The sequence below is a fragment of the Struthio camelus genome, chromosome 10 (genome assembly GCF_040807025.1).
Source record: "Struthio camelus isolate bStrCam1 chromosome 10, bStrCam1.hap1, whole genome shotgun sequence".
Classification (NCBI taxonomy): Eukaryota; Metazoa; Chordata; class Aves; order Struthioniformes; family Struthionidae; genus Struthio; species Struthio camelus.
The window spans coordinates 23,520,479-23,539,020 of NC_090951.1; the positions used below are offsets into that span (position 1 = coordinate 23,520,479).

Consider the following 18,542-nt stretch of genomic DNA (forward strand, 5'->3'; position numbering starts at 1 on the left):
AGCTCCTCTGTGAGGGCTTAGACACAGTAATTCACCTCTCAGGGTGTCGGATCACTGTTTCAGTGCTTTTAAAATGCTATAGGTTTTACAGGGAGAAGCAAAGCCAGGGCAGCGAGGCCTTTTCAGGATTAAAACATTTCAACTTCTGTTTGTCCTTTCTAGTGAGCTGGTGTTAAGGGTTCCTTGCTGAGGTGCCTCACTCACATCAGGATGTGACCCTGTAGTGTTTTTGCACTTGAATGTTGAGGTGCAACTGCCTAGCGGCCCTTGAAACCACCATCTCTTATCTTGCCAAAAGAAGGATGGTGGGGGGAGGGGGGAGAAGAAGAAGTGGTATTTGAGGAAAAACAATGGGCGCGCTCTGGCCGTGGACACAATTTACCAAGAGAGCTACGTAAGCAAATGAAGACGGAATCTCAAGAGTCTGATTCTCAATTGCATTCAGCTCCCTTTGCACCACTGTGGAGATGGGATGCTCCCTTGCCAAGCGTGAACCCTAGGGGGAACCCTAGGGTTCAGCCCCATTGGGGGTGGGGTGGTATGAAGGGAACTGTGTGGAAGTGAGAATAAACCCTAGTGTTTGGAGGGGAGGGGGGGTTGTTCCTCCTCTGTGCTCAGTCCGGGCGTGTGATGGGTAGGGCTTGACTAGTTTCCTGTCAACGGGAGTGGAAAAGTACCTACTGAGTTGGAAGGAAACTCAACGAGGCTTTTGTGGACCATCTCCTTGACAAAGGAAAAGAACTCCGAATGGTGTTTCTGCGGTCTCTGGTAGCTGAACTGAAGAGCAGCTCGAAGGAGAAGCTCTTGATTCAGAGCAATGCAGCCCCAACCGTCTCTGTACAATATTGTCTGATCTGCTTTTTATGGGAAAAGCTACTTCATGACATGGAAATGCTCCAAGTTCATCAGGTTGTACCTTGAGGCAGCTTTTGCTGTGTTCTTTTCTGTTCATCTCTGACTTTCTCTGGCTGCTTTATTTTCATGCTCTTATCAAATTGTCAGCAGACAGATGTGCACAGCAGTTTCAAGAGGGGTGCCCCACAGAAAACCACTTCAAGAACTGCTGTTCCACTTGATCGCCGTTTCCTTTCACACCCTCTCATTTGTTTCATGGAAGTAGAATATATATAAAGTATGTTTGAATGTCTTACACTTGCTTGGAGAACCTTTCCCTCAGCCGACAACAGCATTGGTGAGGACCGGGACTAGAATGTGAGATGCGGGGGGAGGAGGGGGAAATCCTGTGAGCCCATCAGTGGATGAAACGTGACCCGTTGCCCATGCAGTGATTTAGGAGCAGGAATTCTTGCCAGCTCTTCTCCCAGTGATTATATATATATATATATATATTTTTTTTTTTCTCCTGTTAATGGTAGAAGGATTTACAGGAGCACAGAGAAGAGCCTTCTCTCCAGCAGGCAATTGAAATGCTCGGTGACGGTGCCTTGATACATTGATGGTGTATCTTCTAGTCTGGTCACGAAGCAGTTTCACTGCCCGTTTATGCCACAATTTTTTGTTAGATTTAAAAGATGACCCAAGCGTTTCCCACGGCCGCGTAAGCCCTTGAATTGACACGAGGCTCAGTATGAGAGCACCTGGCCCCCATGATTTAAAAAAAAAATCTTCCTGTATTATATGAAAACGAGGAGAAAAAAAAATGTTTTTCAACCTAAAATGTAGATGCTTCAATTACGTATTACTGCATTAAGTTCACTGAGAAACACGGGTGTGGCCCTTTCAATCAATATAGGTGGATATACCAGCAGTCTGATGTATACCATCAGCTGATGGCAAGAGGCTATGCAGAAATCCGAAGTGAGTGGAAATAATTTGCACTAATGGATTTTGTTTTGCTTTGCTTTGCCTTGCCAGAATGTCATAAACCAGCTACTCTTTCTCTGTGATTGAATCAGTGACGGTTTCCTTTGTAAGCATTGCTGGCTGCTTTTCTTGAAATGAGGTTGAGATGCAAAGTGAACTAGCTGCAAATTACTTTGAACGTTTACATGGGCCTACCCAGACTAGGAAAGTGAATGAGGTTAGTCTATAATTGGCTGCAACAGTAATAGCTTTATTTGTTTTTCTAGATGTTAAAAGAGAAAGTCCTGAGCAATAACTGAAAACTGCTCTAAAGAAATCATCTGTGGAAACGTTCATCCAGAGAGCCCATGTTCTGTTTCAGCCAAGACAGAGGTGCACACCCAGCCAATGGGGTGGAACTTCTCCATAGGTAAGATGGGAACGTTACATATTTCCACTTTAAATCTTCGCTTTGATTAAGGCTTTCTTACAGGGCCTTTCTTCATGTTCTACAACTGAGACCGCAGAGATGTCGAAACTGCCTCTGCCAACAGGTTGGGCACTTGGATAGGGATTACACAGGGAGAACTGGAAGTGCGAGGGTGTTTTTCCTCTCTCCTCTCATCTTCTTTGGAGTCCTTTGAGAAGTGGGACACAGCGCTTTGCAGGAGTGGAAAAGGAAAGCTGGAAAGTGTTCTCCTGCCAATTTCAAAACAGTACAGGATGTTATTAGCCGTCTGCAAATCTTCTCCCCCACCCCAATAAATTAACTCACAAGTTGCGTGCTGCAAGGAAAATACTTCATGACGTCCCTCTAGTTCTGTGTATATGCCTGAATGCTTTAATTTTATGGTTGGAGCACATACCCTAGCTGACTGCATTTCCCTCGGCAAACCACAAGGCTCTGGTTAGCTCTCACCTCAGTTACTAATAAGCAGGACTCAGTGTAGCACTGATCCTATTCACCTGACACTGAAGCTTGATCTTACTCCTCTGATATTCTAGGATTCTCCCCTGTGCTCTACAACACGGAAGCCCTTGGCTTTTTGGCCAGATGCATACTGCTCATAGATGGATTCATTTCTTTTTTCATATCTTCTATTAGAAAATATTCTTAGAAAAACTCCTTTGAGAGTCTGCACGGTTACCCCTCAGTTAGGGATTTGAGAAGACGACAGTCGGGATAGTAGCTGGTAACTTCTCAGCTGCATATTGCTGCCCTTGCAGCCTAAACCTTTCCCCCCCCCTCCCAGCGCTCCTTCCTTCCTCCCTCCCTCCCCCCCCACCCCCGCCGCTCTTTTCCCCTCTCTGAATAGCTCATACTTGCCAGTTAGCTTAGTCAAGATTTCAGCAAGAGCTACTCTCGTGAGCCTGTGGAAACTCCCCTGCCCTACAGATGGCAGTGGGCCCTCAGCTTCCGCTCCCATTCCTCCGAGGTGAAAAAGGCAGCTGGTAATGGGACTCCTGATGATGGGAAATGAATGGCTCTTTCGTGGAGCAGATCTCTAGCAGTGACTCTTTGGAAAGGAAACAGGTTCCTCGGCTGCTGAGCTGCAGAGGTTTTTCCTCCCTGAAATTATTCCAGAGAGGCAGCCGTGCAGGTAGCGATTAGATGGCAGCTTGGAATTTGCCTGGAGTCTTCCTGTCTCTCTCTTCCTCTCTCTTCTTTCTCTCTTCTCTCTTATCTCCTTCTCTCTTTCCCTCTCTCTCTAGCTCTTTCTCTTGCCTCCCTCTCTCCCTCTTTCTCCCTTTCATTCTTTCTTTGTTCCTCCCTAGCCCTAGCCCTCTGGCATGCCCCTAGCAGCCCCACTCCACAGGGGGCTCGATGTTTTCTCTCTCTCCTAACCCCAAGCCTAGCCCTAATCTCAGGCGGGGCCTGAACCTGAGCCCACCAGGCCTGTTCTTGGCCTGAACAAAACAGGTGCGCTGGGAGCAGTGTTGGTGCAGCTGGGCATTTCCTTTGGCATGCCCCTAGCAGCCCCACTCCACGCGGGGCTCGACGCTTTCTCTCTCCCCTGACCCTAAGCCTAGCCCTAACCTGGACTCCTTTCCCCCGCTGCAGAGGTCCCCGAGCAGAGGTGCCGCTCGTCTGGAGTCCCCCCAAGGAAAATGCAGGTGATGCTCACCACGCGCTGGGCTGCCGCTGCAGCCGGATAGACAGTCCTGTGGCCACGGCCCCCATCTGCTGCCCCTTCCTGGGCAGGGCAGCTGCCGCTCACCCGCAAGGTCCTGCGGCTGCTTTTGTTTCTCCAAGGTGAGACTCGGGGAGCTGCTTCGCATCACAGCGATTTCACCAGGTTGGCAAAGGCTGCAAGAAGCAATAGGCTGCTTGGCAATACTCTCCATGGTTCCTTTGCTCTGGGTCTCTCTGTTCCTCTCTCTCTCTCTTCTTCCTCTCTTTTCTCTCTCTCTCTCCTTCTGTCTTTCCCTCTCTCTCTAGCTCTTTCTCTGGCCTCTCTTTTCTCCCTTTCATTCTTTCCTTTCTTCACTTTTCTCCTCTCTCTTCTTCTCTGTTCTTTCTCTTTCTCTCTCCTCTCTCTCTCTCTCGTTCTTTTTCTTCTTTTTCTCTCTCTCCCTCTCTCCTTTCCCTTCCCCTTCCTCTGTCCCTCTCTTTTTCTCCCCCAGCGCCTGGGCCGCCATGGGGGCGCCGAGCGAGGCAGGGAGGGAGAGAGGGGGCGGACAGCGGCCACGAAGGACCAAACTGCACTCTCTGCACGCCTGTGGCAGCCCATGCATGCGCCCTGGCGCCCATCCCACCCCCGGCCCCGCCCCCACCACCACCTGTGTCACGAGCATCCACTGCAACTGCCGCCAGCTGCGCACATGGGCCTCAGCTCACCTCCGCTGAGCTGCAACAACACCGCAGGGAGGCACCGTGGGTGCTCGGCCACCGTTTCCCCTGCGGCCCCCGGTGCTCTGTGGCGCCAGACTGGGGGCAGCTTTCCCGGCCAGGAGCCTGGGGACCACACAAGTCCCCTCTCCCCGTGCCCCCTGGCTTTCGGTGCCAGCGTCCTCGGCCTGGCACCCGCGGGGCCTCTGGACAGCTCCCCAGCCCACAGGGCAGGAGCTCAGTCACCGTCACCCTACCTCCCCACAAGAACGCCAGGTCCCACCGCTGGAGCCGCTCAGCTGGCGCCATGTCCAGGAGGATGCCTGGCACATGAGAAAACGCAGCCATCAGCGCACAGCCCTGGCCCCAAAACCAACCTCAGCCCCGAGGCCCAACCCTGACCCGGGGGACACAGCCAGGAGCAGCATGAGAGCCCGGCGCTGTCTCTCACCCAGGACGGTGATGGCTTCCGCCTGCGGTGCCTGGTAGCTCCCCATGCAGCAGCTCCGGGCTGTGCTGCAGAGCGTCTCCAGCAGCGCGGGGCAGTCTTGGGCCTAGGGCAAAGCAAGGACACAGGTACTCGTCTCCGGCTGCAAATGCCCCTCCGCCAACCTGTGGCCAGGCACCTAGGTGGCCCTGCGGTGCAGGAGCCAGGGTATGGCCGCCCACAGGGCCGCGGGCCGCGTTGCAGCGCTCGCTCACCAGGTGACCGCAGACCTTGTCCTGCAGCTCAGCCACGCTCAGCCCGGCACCTGCAGCGATGCGTTGCTGCACCCTCTTTGACCCCAGAAACGGGGCACACTGGTGCAGAGCGACCTTGCACGCCTGAAAAAGAGCATCGGGCCCTGTCATCACAAGGATGCTGCACACCTGCCCAGGGCGCCGATGGAGAAACTTTGCTGCCACGGTGACAGTGAGGGCCTGTGGAGATGCTGGCAGCCCTGCACGGGTGGTAGTGGCACCGCAGCTCTGCCAGCGCCGCAGGGCTTTCTGCAGCTCCACAAGGAGCCCCGGGAGCTCTTACACTGGAGACGGCTGGGGCTGGGCCCCGGAGGTGCAGCACGAGGCTGGGAAATGCCTCCTCCACTTCTCTGCTGAAAAAGGACCTCCTCCCCAAGGCAGACGAGGCCAGGGTGCCGTAGAGGGCAAAGGCTGAGAAGCGCAGGACCTCTTCCTCCTGTGACCAGTAAAACCCATCTGGCAGGCCGCTAACGCGGGCACCGCGTACAAACTGCTCTGCACCAGTGGGGCGCTGCCTGTGGGGGGCGGAGGCCCCAGGACGGCTCTCGCCTGCCCAACAGGAGAACGAGCGGCTTCACTTACCGCCCCCAGGAACGCCCGGGTGGACCTGGAGATGTCTTCCAAGGCCGAGCCCATGGCCCTCGTCTTCAGCCGCCCCAGTACCTTCGTCAGTGCCAGCAGGCACTCGGCAGCCACCTCCGTGCTGGCTGCGTCCTCCAGGCCCCTGCACAGCACCTCCATCACGGCCGCCCTGTGCCTCCGCAGCTGCAGAGCGACAGGTGCACAAGCTGCTCACTATCCCTGCCTCCCACCGCTGCCCTTCACCATGGCGCCAAGGGCTGCACTTGCTCGAGCAAGCCCAGAGCAACCCCCTGCCTGAGGAGCCCCGCTTTGCATCCACTTTCCCCTTTGCTACCCTGCTGACATCAGAGCGAGGAGCGCGGCCTTAGTACAGCCCCACGTCTGCCTCTGCTCGTCTCTCCAGGCTCCGCAAGCCCCGCACACCTCTCCACTGGCACCTCTTGAGTTCGGACTGTGCTCAGAGCGCAGAAAAGGCCGTCTCACCTTTGTGGGTGCTCCACTGGCCATGTTGCCCACGCCTCTCATGGCCATTTGCCGCACGGTGTTGATGGGGTCACGTGATCTTTCTAGTAGGGCCTTCAGCAGGGGCTTCAGGAGCTTCGTCTTCTCCACCAGATGGTCCTTCACCAGCTGCAATAAAGCCACGGGTCCACTAGCATCAGGACGCGATTCACGCTGGGCAAGACGCAGGAACCGCTCTGAGCCCGCCCCGCCCAGCCTGCTGCCTCACCTCAGCAAAGAAAGCCGTGGCCGTGAGCCGCAGGTTTGCTGAGGGTGAACCCAGCCACGGGAAGAGGCTCTGCACCAGGCGCTGCGGGACGAGCTCCGCGCGGAGCAGCACACTGCGCACAAAGCACGAGCAGGCTCGTGACACACAGTCCCACAGGACGGCCACGGGCCGCGACTCCCAAATTTACCTGCTCCGATGCAGATGCTGCTCTGCACCTCAGCAGAGCTCCCGGGCATGAAGGAAGGTCCCAGCAGCCCTTTCCCTGGGCATAGCCCCCGCGACAAGGCAGGACACATCGTGGGGGCTCTCACCTCGCCAGGAGACACACGCCGGCGGTGTGAGCCTGGGAGTCTGCCAGGGACACCCACACTCCCTGCTCCCGGAGCAGCCGCAGCCAGCGCTCCTCCAGGCACCTCGCCAGCACCAGCTCTAACGCCTCCACAAAAAGCCTGCTGGAAAAAAACCCCAAAGAAATCTCCAGGCACAGAAGTTTGGGGGCAGATTTCTCTTTGGCAGAGCTAAAGCAGCTCAGCCACTTGGGGAGCTGTTCGTTCGCTCATCCTAAACTCCACCGAGGGACAGGCAAAGTACTCCTGAAATGACTCTTCGCAGTCTTCAAGTCTCAAGCTAACTTAAAAACTGGCATTTTTGCCCTTTGTCCTGCCCCTAACCCACAGACGGCAGGAGAAAACCCAGGGTCCCTGGGCTGACTCCACGCCAGGTGCCCAAGGCACTCCCCAAGTGCTCTGCTAAGCAGCACTTTGGGGAGAGTGCCTTGTAGGTGGCACACAGCACCGATTTGCTCCTGCCGTTGCACAGCAGGAGCGTGGGCAGAGCATGGTGCTATGGGGAACCCCGCGACGGCCCCCCCCAGTTGGCAACACAGAGTTTATGGGCAGGAACGGCCCATGCCCACGCCATGTGCGGCGAAATGCCCAGGTGCACTGCCCTGCAACGACCGGTCCTGCCTCCCCGCGGAGGCAGCCCAGGGCCACTGGGACAGTCGGGTGCGCCTGCAGGCCACAAACCACATGAGCAGAGACCTGGGGCACAGGCCAACCCCTGCCCCTGCTGCTCCTCACCTGCCCGGCGTGTCGTCGCTCCCCAGCTCCCCAAGAGACAGTGTCATTTCTTCCCCCAGCGTCTCGCTGACCTGCCCCAGGAGGCTGGGAAGCAGGGAGGGAAGCAGGCGCTGGACCAGCGTCTCGTTCCGTAGGACTGACACCACCTCGAAGAGGCTGCAGGTGATCTACAGAGAAAGTCAACCAAGAACCACCTGGTAAAAAACAAGGGCTTTTCCCACCCTCCACGTCCCCCCGCTGGCCTGGGAGGCTTTTTGTCTCCAATTGTCACTGCGGCGACAGCCTTGCGGCCCGGCAGCAGCAAACTGTCCTGGCTCCCCACACTGCTATTGCTGCCACTGCCCCAGCACCCCGCCAGGCTCCATGGGTGCTCGCAAAGGGCATGAAACTCCCTTGCGCTGAAGCACGAGTTGGAAAGCAGACGCGAAGCAGCACAAATGCAACTGCTGCTGACCATACCGTGTGAGGCTCCAGGGCAGCCTGGCTGCTGCCCAGCTCCTGAGTGCAGCAGTTGCTCCCATGGCTGCTCTTTCCAGCTGCCCTTAATTTTTCAGTTAAGTGCACCAAGATGTGGCATCCCAGGGCACTTCTCCCCAGGCTCCTCCACAGCTCCACCGTGTCACTGCAAGGGAACAGACGCTCGCCTGTGAGCCCCTAGCCTCGGGCACCTGCAACGCCCTCACGAGAGGCCAAACGCCTTCCCTGTCTGCAATGGGGCGGGCGATGCCCAGGTCAGGACAGAGACATGAGCCCACGGTGCTGCAGTGCTCAGCCTTTCCCAAGGAAAAACCACCTGCTCCCTCCCAGGACCCCCCAGGCAGGCACGCCCTGGGGCTGGCTCTGACTGCAGAGGGAAGGGCGAGGGTACAGACCTGTCCGTGGGCAGGCGCTTCTGGAGGAGGCTGTCGAGCACCGGCTGTTGGTGAGAGCGGGCCAGGAGGAACATTGCCCGCAGCGCGAACCCCCTGGGCGTGCTCTGCCGCGTGCTCCACAGGCAGGGGGAAAGGATGGTCACGATTTTGGGCACCTGAAAGCAGGAAGGCAAGAAAGAATGGCTCGGTGTGGCCTTTCCCCATCCTTCTTCAGGGCCAACAGCCAGCAACAGAGAGCAGCCACAGGCAAATGGAAAAAAACGCCGCTCTCTGGGAGATTTGCTCTCTGCACTCCCCCAGAAAGGTGAGCATCCACTGCCCAGCGGCCCACGCACACACAGGCCTGCCACACAGCAAGCTCTCCAAAATGGTACTCGTGAAGTCTGTGGCCTGGGCTGGGGGGAAATATTTGCAAACAAGCTGGGGAGAAATCAGAAACAGAGGAGACCACGTCACAGGTTACTCGGATGCAAAATTCGCGTCCTGACAGCAGCGCTCTCATGTACATGCACATGCACACACACACACACCATGGCCCCCTCCCCACTTTTCGGGGGCCAGTTACCTTCGCAGTGTTGGCGGAGGTCACGAGCAGAGACTCCGAGCTGATGGTGTTGAGCCTCTCACGCAGGCACCTGATCTCGTTGGGCCAGGGCGCCACGTCTGTGGTCTTGGCTGGAGCTGGGAGAAAGGAGAGTCACATTCATGGGGAGCGAACCTCCGGCCCCGCATGCGGATAAAGGAGGACCTGGGAGCGTGGCAAAGGCCACGGCGAAGGCAGGGCCCCCCCCCGAACGCGGCGCAGCAGGTTTGCTAGCCAGGCGAGTGGCCGGCTGCAGAGGAGGACGGTCCCTGGCGCTGGGGACACGATGTCCTGCCCTCAGACAGCAGCAGGGGACGGCCCTGCCTGCTCTCCTCACCTCCTATTTGGAGCAGGCGGCCGAGGCAGGTCGCTGCCCACCAGCGGGACGTGGCTGACGCATCGCACGTCAAAGGCCCCAGCAGTCCCACCAGGGAGCCGAACTGCTCGCACGCATGGCCTCGCTGCAGGAGCAAGAGGCAGGCAAAAAGGTCACCGGCAGCCCCCACAGCTGCTCGCCCTCTCCCGGCCATGCTGCCCCTGAGCTGTGGCCGGGAGGGGGGCAAATGAGGGGCTGCCCTGCAGCCCCGGGAGACCCACAACCCGGCACCTGCCCGGGCAGAGCTCCCTGCACGTGGGGTCCCTGCTCACCCTGTGCTCGCATCGCTCTTCATAAGCACCCAGCAGCTGGACGCAGACCTGCAGGGCCCTCTCCCGCTCGCATGCGTGGGCCGAGGTGAGCCAGCGCCGCAGGACCTGGGCACGGGTGGACCCGTCTCACCACAGGCGTCTTTCCCGCCAGGGCCCCCCTCTAGCCCCTCCCTTCCCAGCCTTGCCGCCTCCACAGCCCCAATCTCTCCGGGGGCCCCGGCCCCAGGCGAGGAGCCCTTCCCCGCGGGGCCTTACCCGCTCCAGGCTCTCGCTGTGGGCACCATTGACTTGTGTAGCACCCTTTGCTCACAGCTGCTCCTGGGGAGAAATTCTGGCTCACCTAGGAGGCTCTGCAGGACACTTTGAGCTGCCTGCAAGCAAGCTGCTGCCGTTGGGAAAAGCTTGGATGCCAAATTAGGCCAAGGGGGCCTGAACCTAGGACCATTTGCCTATTCGCCAAAGGGGGGCATTGCACCTAGTCACAGGGAAGCTCTCCTCCTCGGACCAGCCCCACGGGCAAGGATCCCCACAGCTCTGCTCCACTCTGGCAGTGGCAACACTTTCCCCGCCACCCCGGGGATACTCACCTGCACCATGTCCTTGAAGCAGACAGGGGCTGGCTCTGCCTGGAGAAGGGTTGCCATGAGTTGGCCCAGTGCTCGCAGGGACGGCGCATGCACACCCTGACACCAGAAAGGGGGACTGAGGCTGGGCACCCCACACAGACACCAACACAGCCAGTGGCTGCCAGAATGCGGGGAGCCTGGAGCTGCACCCCCACCGAGGGGCGGCCGAGAAGGGCCAGCGGGTACCGGTGCGCACGGAGCAGCTGCCGCTGTCTCCCCTTCCTCATCCATCTGCTCCGGGTGATGAAGGCAAATGACGCCCTGGAAGCACTGAGCCAGGAGGCTGCAGTTTTCCTCCCTCCTCAGATGGGGCTTCACCTTGCTGTCAGGAGAAAAAAGGGAGAGGAGACAGAGAGCAGGCTTACTAGCACTCTCCAGAGCGAGTCAAAGGACAACTGGCTTTGTCCTGATTGACAGCCCCAAATCCAATGCCCACAGCCCCAGCCCAGCCCAACCAGTTGGGCTGGGACACGCAGCGACTCCCACAGCCCCGGGGACAGACCCTACCTCAACTGCTCGATGGCCACGATGGCCCGGGGGCACACCGGCGACTCCTGCGGCTCCTCCTGAATCACCTCCCGCAAGTTACAGAGGAGACATGCGCAAAGTGGGCAGTGGGCAGGGGCACAGGAGAGCCCTCCCACCTGCCCCAGCCACAGGCTCTTCTGCCAGACCCTGCAGACACCAGCCCCACCACCTCTGCAGCTCCCACAAAGGTCCCGCAGGACGAGACGGCAGCTCGCCAGCACCCAGACACACCGCACCATCCCCCCTGCCATGGCCTCATGCGCCAGCACCCAAGTGCCCCGCCACCCGGGGATGGGGCTCAGGGAGCTCGGGAGCTCACGCGCTGCCCCAGGAGACCATCCCGCCTCTGGGCAAACCCACCCCACGGCAGAGCCCACAGCTCCTCTGCGCGACGGCCCTGGCTCCGGGCACTCACCAGCAGGGTCTGCAGCAGCTCCCGCTTGCGGCAGAGCTCAAACCTGGGGCAGGCGCCCACAGCCCCGATGGCGAGGCTGATCTCAGTGACGCTCTGCACCAGGGAGAGCTTCAGCTGTGCGTCCTTGATCCCAGGGGAGGAAAACATGCTTTGAGCTCTGCAAAGGGCCGAGGGCAGAAAGCAGCGGGGCTGGGGAGAATCTGCCTCCAAGCACATCGCTGGGAGACCGCACCCTCCGGGAGCCTAGCGGACCCCAGCTTGGCACCTGCACCCCAGGAGGGAAACCTCCTCTCCCCTCCTGGGAAAGAGCCTCCCACGGGGAGGGAATCAGCTGCCCTGGCTGCCGGACAGAAAGACCCCTGCGGACCCTGGCCCAGGGGAGCAGGGCGAGCAGCGCCGGCACAGCTGCGACGGGAGAGGCGCGCACAGGAAGGGCGAGGCAAGGCCGGAGCTGGTGTCACCTGGGTGGCTTTGCCCTGCGCCCCGAGCACCCACCTGGCAGCCCTCTTGGTAGAGCCACAGGACGTTCCCTACGATGTCTCTCCTGACATGGGCCAGCAGCTGCTCCCTGGGGGCGCGCAGTGCCATCCTGCTGTAGACCACCATGAGCGCAGCACGAGCAGCGCGGGTCCTCACCAAGTTGCTCTGCTGGAGGTTCGCCAGAGAAGCACCGAGTCATCAGCCCACGGCCCCAGCTGTGCCCGGGACTCCACGCACTCCCAAGGTGGGAGTTGCCCCGCATCCGACCGGCGGTTCGTCTCCCCATGCACCTCCAGCAGCTCCCCGCAATGAGCCCCCAGGCCCTTTACCTTCTGGTGTTTCAAAGTGCCCATGAACGCCTTCACCGAGGACAAGGCCAGCTGGAAGTGGCTCTCGGCACAGCGGGACACAACTGAAATCATTCCCTGCAATGCAGCAGAAACAGGGAGTCGCTCCAGCCCCAACGCTGAGCCCTGGCCAGCTCCACCAGGACCTTTCCCACGGGAAACAGCAGTGAGCAGAAAACCAGCAAGGGCTGGAGCAGGCCACACGGAGCCCCTCTGCCCTGGGGACAAGCCGAGGACACGCGGGAAGGCAGGGCGACACAAGGAAACCTCACCTGTGCCTCCCACAGCTCCAGGTAGTTGGCTTCTTTTAGATATTTCTGTGTCTGCTCTTGCACGTGGCTGAGGCACCCACAAGCTGCCAGGGCTGTGCCAAGAGCCTTGTACAGGAAGCACTGCAAGAGAAGAGGCCGAGCCCTGGCTGTGCGGACAGCCTGACCTGGCAGGAGAGGGCCAGGCCACGGCACACCCTCCCGTGCTGGGACCTGCCAAGACGCCTGCAGTACCAGCCCCAACAGCAGCCAGCGAACTGGCCACCAGCTGGCCACTGGCGGCCCCGCCACCAGCTCAGCACGGGGGGGAAGTGCCTTTTTGGGAAAGAGAGTGGGCAGCAGGAAAACCAGCCCGCAGGGCAGAGCGCCACTGCCAGCCCTCACCCCAGGCTGAGCCTCCCAGGGCTCTGCTGTCGCAGTCCTCGGGCGCACGAGCGAGCAGCAGCGACGCCGCACAGGGAACAAACCTTCTCCCAGGACAGGCGGGGAGAGCTGCTCAGCTGCCGGCTCAGCTCCTGGCTCAGGCCCACAGTCCAGGCCTCATTCTCAATGAGCTCCAGCGATGGTTGCAGGAACTAGGGCGAAGCAGGAGATGAAGCAAACGCTCCCCTGCCCTTTGCCGAGGCCTTTGCACATCCAAATGGCCCTGGAGACTGTCGGGGCGGAGCTCCCCCTCATGGCAATCTGTCTCCCCTCCCCCCTCCCCCAACCACCCCTCCTGCAACCTGCCTCTCGCTCTTCCCCAAAAGTGCCACTCGAGCCCCCTGGGCTCGGCACATGCCAGAAGCAGGTGGTGCCACGGCGCAGGGCTGCTCCGGAGGCCTCTGCCCCGGTCTCTGGCTGCATTTGTGCTCAGCTATGCCCAACGCGCCGAGAGCGGCTCCTCTGAGCGCGCAGCACCCATGGCTGGGGCAGGCGCAGGCTGCTCGGGAAGCGCCCGTGCCATTCAGTGCCCAAACAGGGAGCCCCCAGGTTCCTCCCACCCACTTTTCCTGTCCCCTCATTTGCCCCATCCAGCTGGGGCCCCACAGGGACACTGTACCTTAAGCAGAAGGCTCTCCCACTCGGCCACGTGCAGGGAGCTTGCGGTTGTTCCTGCAAAGCCAGAGGAAGCAAAAGCCCTCGCCGTTATTCCAGCGGGCTCCACAGCAGAGCCCAGGGGTGGTCTTTGCCGTCCAAAGCCCCACAGCCTCAGGCCAGCGGGCTGACAAGTGCTGGCAAACCCGGGACCGTTCCCCTCCACCAGGCTGGGGAGCTGAAGGCATTTTCCTGCCCCTCCGCCCCCCCAGCCTCTCCCGCCTGCCAACACTTTACCTGCCAGGTGCTGCAGCAGCAGGGGGATCTCTGCGGCCCACTTTGCTCCCACGGCTCCATGGATCGTGCTGGGGAGCGCCTGCAGCAGCTGCGGGGCCGCCGCTCCACGGCCACCGCTCGCGTGCGGAGACACCGCCGCCACCACCTAGGCCAGGGCAGGAGAGAGACGGGCTCGCGCCTGCCCCAAGAGCCGCAGCTGGCAGCAGGCAGCCGATGTCTTCGCCTGGGCACTGCTGTCCCCCAGGAGAAGCAGGAGCCCCCAACAGGCAGGGGAGGCTCAGGCACCCTCCGACAGCTCCTGCCTCCTCCCGGGGTGCCGGCACTGGCCTTGGCACCATCTCTCCTGGCCTCTCCCCTCAGCCCGGCCACAAAAGCTCTTTCCCCGGGGACCAGCTACTCACCAGCAGGCGAGCCAGCAGGGCCTGGGGAGCCGGCAGAGGGGCTGCGGGCAGAAAGAAAGGCTGTGTGAGACGCCCAGCCCTGCCGGACCTTGCCCACGCCATGTCCCACGTCCCACACCCCCACGCGGGGCTGCAGGGGACCCCGGCCGCGCCACCTCCACACCGGCCCTGCTGGGCTCCCGTGGCTGAACGGCTGCCGACGAAGGCAGCTCCGGCATGGCAGGAACCAGCCCCTGGACCCCCAGTGAGAGCAGGCTGAGCCCACGCAGGGGGTGCCAGGGACACGCACCGCCCTAATACCACCCAGCCTGGCACAGCGCACCAGGACTTTCTGCTCCCTACCTTGCTCCACAGGCTCCAGGGCCTCGGACGCCACCTCCTCTTCCTCACGCTCTGCGCTCTCCTGTCTCTCGGCCAGGGCACACAGGCAGCGGCAGAGCGGGACCAGCATGCCAGCGTGCTGGGCTGGCACCACATGCCGCAGCAGCCTCGGCCACAGGAGCTGCAGGCAAGAAGCAGGCCGTTGGGCATGCCGGCATTTCTGCCGCTCCCTCCCACTTCCCCTGGCATGGCTGCTCCTCCGGCACCGGCCCAGCCCCTCGGCCTCGGGTCTTTCCTAGCTCAGGAGCTCCGCTCTCGCCCTGGCTTCCTCCTCCACCTTCTCTCCCTCTCACCCACCCTGCTTCACACCCCTTTCGCCTTCCCTTTGGCTGCCCGGTTGGGGAGAGCTGCCGGCACAGCTCCCCCAGGGGCAGGTCACCCCCCACGGCAAAGGCGCACAGGATCCCTATGGCCCCACCAGCCCCTACATCTCATGTATGGGACGCAGCCAAGACGCGTGCCCAGCGGGGCTTGCGTCAGCCGCAGCACGTGCTGAACGAGCAAGTCTGGCCCCAGAGCGAAACCCCAGCTCTTCGCTGCTGCTTTAATGGCTAAGATGGGGGGTCCCAGCGCACACAGGGAAGCCTCGGGCACGCCCAACCCCACCACTCATGCAGCGCACGCACGGAAAGGACGGGCGCGTTGGCGTGAGTCATGCGCGCTCCGCAGCGTGGCAGGGGAGAGGTTCGGGCCACGGGGAAGGCGAGCAAAAGCATCCCCAGGCAAGAAGCAGCGGCAGGCGGAGGACAACTCACTTTGGCCACCCCTCCGGCAGAGACGTCCAGCGTGCCCAGCACGTGCCCGCACAGTCGCTGAACAGCCCTTTCTTCCCGGGCTTCCACTGCACAGAGGCTTCCCCGACGCCTGCGAGACAGAGGTGGGAAACACCCGTCACTGCCCCTTCCCAGGCCCCGCGGTGCCCGGTGAATGCAAGGCCACGCCAGTGCTGCGGAGGATCTGCTGCGCCCGGCTCCCCGCTGCCAGCGACACCCACGGCAGCGCGGCACAGCCGGGACGCGGAAAGCAGCCTGGGCGTCGCGCTCTGCCCTTACCAGTCTGCCCGAGGCCCGGCTGAACTCGCTGAAGATGTGCGCCACCACGTCCCACGCTGAGCAGCCCGGGGCACTGGAGCGCAGCAGCTCCCCGATGAAATGCAGAACTGCCATCTGCACCTGCCACCGAGGCTCCAGTTACCACCCCGGCCCAAAGCCCCAGGGGAGCTGCCTTTGCAGCGCTGCAGCCCTTCTGGCCGGGCCGAGACGACGAGGGTGCAGCAGCAGCCCACGCTCCACCATCGCCACCAGGCTCTCACCCCGGACCCTGCCTTTGCCTGCTGCTACAGCCCCGCCAGGCTCTGCCCCAGGGAAAGGGTGGCTCTGCCCCTGCAGCAGCACCCTCCCTGCCCAAACCAGCTCACCTGGACCGTGGGGTCCCCGCACACAGACTGCACCAACTTTGCAAACAGGGGCAGCTTCTCCCTCGTCTCGGTGGCTGCAAGGGACAAGGAGAGGTGTGCGCTGAGGCCGAGCCCCCATTTCCGGAGGGATTCCTCACAGCTGCCCAGCTTCTCGTGCAAAGCAGGGCCAGACTGCGACATCAGAGGAAGCAGCAGCACCCCGGGGGAACTGCATTTCTCTGGCCTGGGCCACTGACCTGCAGAGCGGACCAGAGCCTGCAGCACTTCCACAGCTGCCACGCGATCAGCCTTGCTCCTGCTCCTCAGCTTGCAGTACAGGAACACGATCGTCTCCTCTGGGCAAATTTGGGCTGCGGGGAAGAAATCACGCTCGCCATTAGCGACCAGCCTCTTCCCACACGGGCAGGTTTGCAAGAGAGCTGCCAGCACACGGCAGCACGGCGCGGCCTCTCCTGCCCTTACCCTGCAGCACAGTGCAGCGGCACAGCTCTGCTTTGTGCTCTGGGCTGGGCGGCTCGATCTCATCACAGAGCTGCGGGAACAAGGTGCCGTTCAGAGAAAGCCGGATCGGCGCAGAGGGATGGAAAGGAGCCGCGCTGTCAGCTCTCGTCTCACGGGCAGCTCCGGGCGCGGACCCACGGCCAAAGCCCAGAGCCCCGGGCGCACGCAGAGCTTTGCAGCAGCTGAGGCTGCCCGGGAGCCGCAGGCCAGCGACGCGGCGTCAGGCCTTACCTGCTGGTGCACAGCAGCGTTGATGGCCAGAAGCTAGGCCCGGGGCACGAGGGTCCGAGCGCCCACCACGGCCTCTAGGAAGTAGCTGAGACTCTGCAAGGCAGCGCAAGAGGGAGAGGGGGGCTCTCACCACCAGCTGCCCGGAAAGGGAGGAACCGGCATCGCGGCGAGATGCCGCGGCCTGAGCCCACGTCCAGGGAAAGCCCAGCTCGCACGGGGCTTCTGGCTCTCCCCCCTTGCTGGTTTCTTGCAGCAAGAGCCCGCGAAGCCTCAGGCCCTGGCTCTCGCGCTCGTGCCCAAAGGGGCCGCGGCTCCTCCGGGCACCCCGCAGCTCCCCGACGCCTGCCCGGACCCCCACGGCCCCCGGCCACGCCGCACCCCACGTCACCCCTCACCGTGGTCACCGCCAAGGGCTGCCGCACTTCTCGATACTGGTGCAGCAGCCAGAGGAGCTGCTCCCAGGCGCGCTGGCAGTGCTCCTCGGCGTGCAGCAGGACGCCCATCATGGCAGCCGTCACTCCAAGGACGGCCTGCTTGACCTGCCGAGGGACGGCGCCGCGCCGCGGGCTGAGGGTCTCTCCAGCGCTGGCCTGCCCCGGGTGCCCGCCTGCCCTTGCCGCGCGGGGGCTCGGGGCGCTTTCGCGGCCCGCCTGCTCCCTTCGACTCCTCGCCCAGCGCCGCCCCGCTGGCCCCGGCCCGTGGCCCCGCGGTGGTGAGAGCAGCGGCGCTCACCTCTTCCTCCTCGCAGCCCCGCCACTTTCGGCTCGCCCAGCGCAGGAGCGGGGAGATGGGGGCGCAGAGCTGGGCGGCCCCCAGGCGAGGGAAGGCACATTTCTCCCGCTGGCCCAAGTACGCGCTGACGCCCCAGCACCACTGCTCCACAGCTGCAGCACCCGGAGGGAGACGGGATGGCAGCAAAGCCTCTGAGCGGCCAGAGACCTGCCTCGCGCCAGGCCCCAGGCCGGCGGGAGGCCCCCGCGCCAGGCCGGCCAGGCCTCGGCTCGGGAGGAGAGCTGGCTCCGGGGAGGCGTCGCGCCACGGCCGGCGACGCCGCGGCCGCAACATGGCCTTCTTCCTGCCCTCTCCCGCCCCCACGCACCGCTGCCTCTGCCCGGCCTCGCCGCCCGCGGCGGCCCCGGCCCCTTCCTCCCCGAGCGGTCGCCCCGCAGCGCCCCCGCAGGGCCCCGGCACCGACACTCACCGCCGCAGCCAGCGCGCAGCAGCCGCCCGCCTCACTCAGCGCGCCACCCAGGGCCGGCAGCGTCGTGGCCGCCAAGGGTGCGCACTGCAGGGCTGCAGAGAGGGCAGGGCGGCGCCTTTGGTCTCCGGCGCGTGCCCCCCTCCAGCCCGGCCCCGAGCGTTTGGGGCAGGGCGAGGAGCCCCTTCTCCCGCCTCTCCCCCACCGTCACCCGGAGCAGCCGGCCGGGGGCCGTACCGCAGTGGGCAGCCAGGTCGCGCAGGGTGACGAGGACAAGCTCCGCCGCCGGCTCCTCCAGGGCCCTCGCGTGGCCCTGCAGCGCCGACACCACGGCAGGCAAGCGGGAACGGGCCAGCGCCACCAGGACGCGGCTCGCGGCCGTCCTCGCGGCGGCCCAGCGCCGTCCGCTCAGCATCACCAGCGGCATCAGCGGTTCGGGACGAGGTGCGGCAGGAGGGCAGAGGCGCCGTGGGGTGACACCAGCCCACGGCACCCGGGGAAGCCGGGCGCTGCAGGGAGCCCTTGCAGCCCCGCGGGACGCCCCCCTCCGCCTCACCTCAGCG

The 18,542-nt window shown here is 62.3% G+C and overlaps 4 protein-coding genes across 10 annotated transcripts; all 4 read right to left on the reverse strand.

Annotated features, from left to right (window-relative positions):
• Positions 1–3,941: 3,941 nt before the first annotated feature.
• Positions 3,942–6,064, reverse strand: LOC138068485 (protein maestro-like). 4 transcript variants are annotated; one of them, XR_011143315.1, is made up of 7 exons: positions 5,957–6,064; positions 5,658–5,810; positions 5,336–5,458; positions 5,085–5,187; positions 4,891–4,956; positions 4,585–4,652; positions 3,942–4,111 (listed from the first exon to the last, which is right to left on the reverse strand). XR_011143315.1 is itself a non-coding variant. In XM_068956142.1 (6 exons), the coding sequence occupies exons 1-6, from the start codon at positions 6,008–6,010 to the stop codon at positions 4,083–4,085; spliced, it is 528 nt and encodes a 175-aa protein (XP_068812243.1). In that variant the 5' UTR covers positions 6,011–6,064; the 3' UTR covers positions 3,942–4,082. The 4 variants fall into 4 exon arrangements, 3 of the variants coding, with proteins under 3 accessions (XP_068812243.1, XP_068812245.1, XP_068812244.1); XM_068956142.1 differs by lacking the exon at positions 4,585–4,652; XM_068956144.1 differs by lacking the exons at positions 4,585–4,652; positions 5,658–5,810.
• A 111-nt stretch (positions 6,065–6,175) lies between these two features.
• On the reverse strand, positions 6,176–11,767 carry LOC138068431 (maestro heat-like repeat-containing protein family member 2B). Of its 4 annotated transcripts, XM_068955875.1 has the most exons (11): positions 11,005–11,767; positions 10,684–10,819; positions 10,459–10,554; positions 9,872–9,976; positions 9,561–9,684; positions 9,206–9,321; positions 8,641–8,795; positions 8,228–8,390; positions 7,769–7,935; positions 6,998–7,138; positions 6,178–6,798 (listed from the first exon to the last, which is right to left on the reverse strand). In XM_068955875.1, exons 1-11 carry the CDS (start codon positions 11,274–11,276, stop codon positions 6,627–6,629), a joined length of 1,647 nt encoding a protein of 548 aa, XP_068811976.1. In that variant the 5' UTR covers positions 11,277–11,767; the 3' UTR covers positions 6,178–6,626. The 4 variants fall into 4 exon arrangements, with proteins under 4 accessions (XP_068811975.1, XP_068811974.1, XP_068811976.1 ...); XM_068955874.1 differs by having other exon boundaries at positions 6,176–6,798; positions 6,998–7,135; positions 10,459–10,819; positions 11,005–11,276; XM_068955873.1 differs by having other exon boundaries at positions 6,177–6,798; positions 10,459–10,819; positions 11,005–11,276.
• Positions 11,768–14,188, reverse strand: LOC138068529 (maestro heat-like repeat-containing protein family member 1). Its single transcript, XM_068956359.1, has 7 exons — positions 14,144–14,188; positions 13,851–13,995; positions 13,579–13,631; positions 13,004–13,111; positions 12,540–12,659; positions 12,250–12,345; positions 11,768–12,088 (listed from the first exon to the last, which is right to left on the reverse strand). Exons 1-7 carry the CDS (start codon positions 14,186–14,188, stop codon positions 11,768–11,770), a joined length of 888 nt encoding a protein of 295 aa, XP_068812460.1.
• Positions 14,033–16,762, reverse strand: LOC138068434 (uncharacterized). The gene is made up of 5 exons (XM_068955880.1): positions 16,512–16,762; positions 16,286–16,399; positions 16,050–16,123; positions 15,388–15,804; positions 14,033–14,753 (listed from the first exon to the last, which is right to left on the reverse strand). The coding sequence occupies exons 4-5, from the start codon at positions 15,796–15,798 to the stop codon at positions 14,244–14,246; spliced, it is 921 nt and encodes a 306-aa protein (XP_068811981.1). The 5' UTR covers positions 15,799–15,804; positions 16,050–16,123; positions 16,286–16,399; positions 16,512–16,762; the 3' UTR covers positions 14,033–14,243.
• Positions 16,763–18,542: the final 1,780 nt, after the last annotated feature.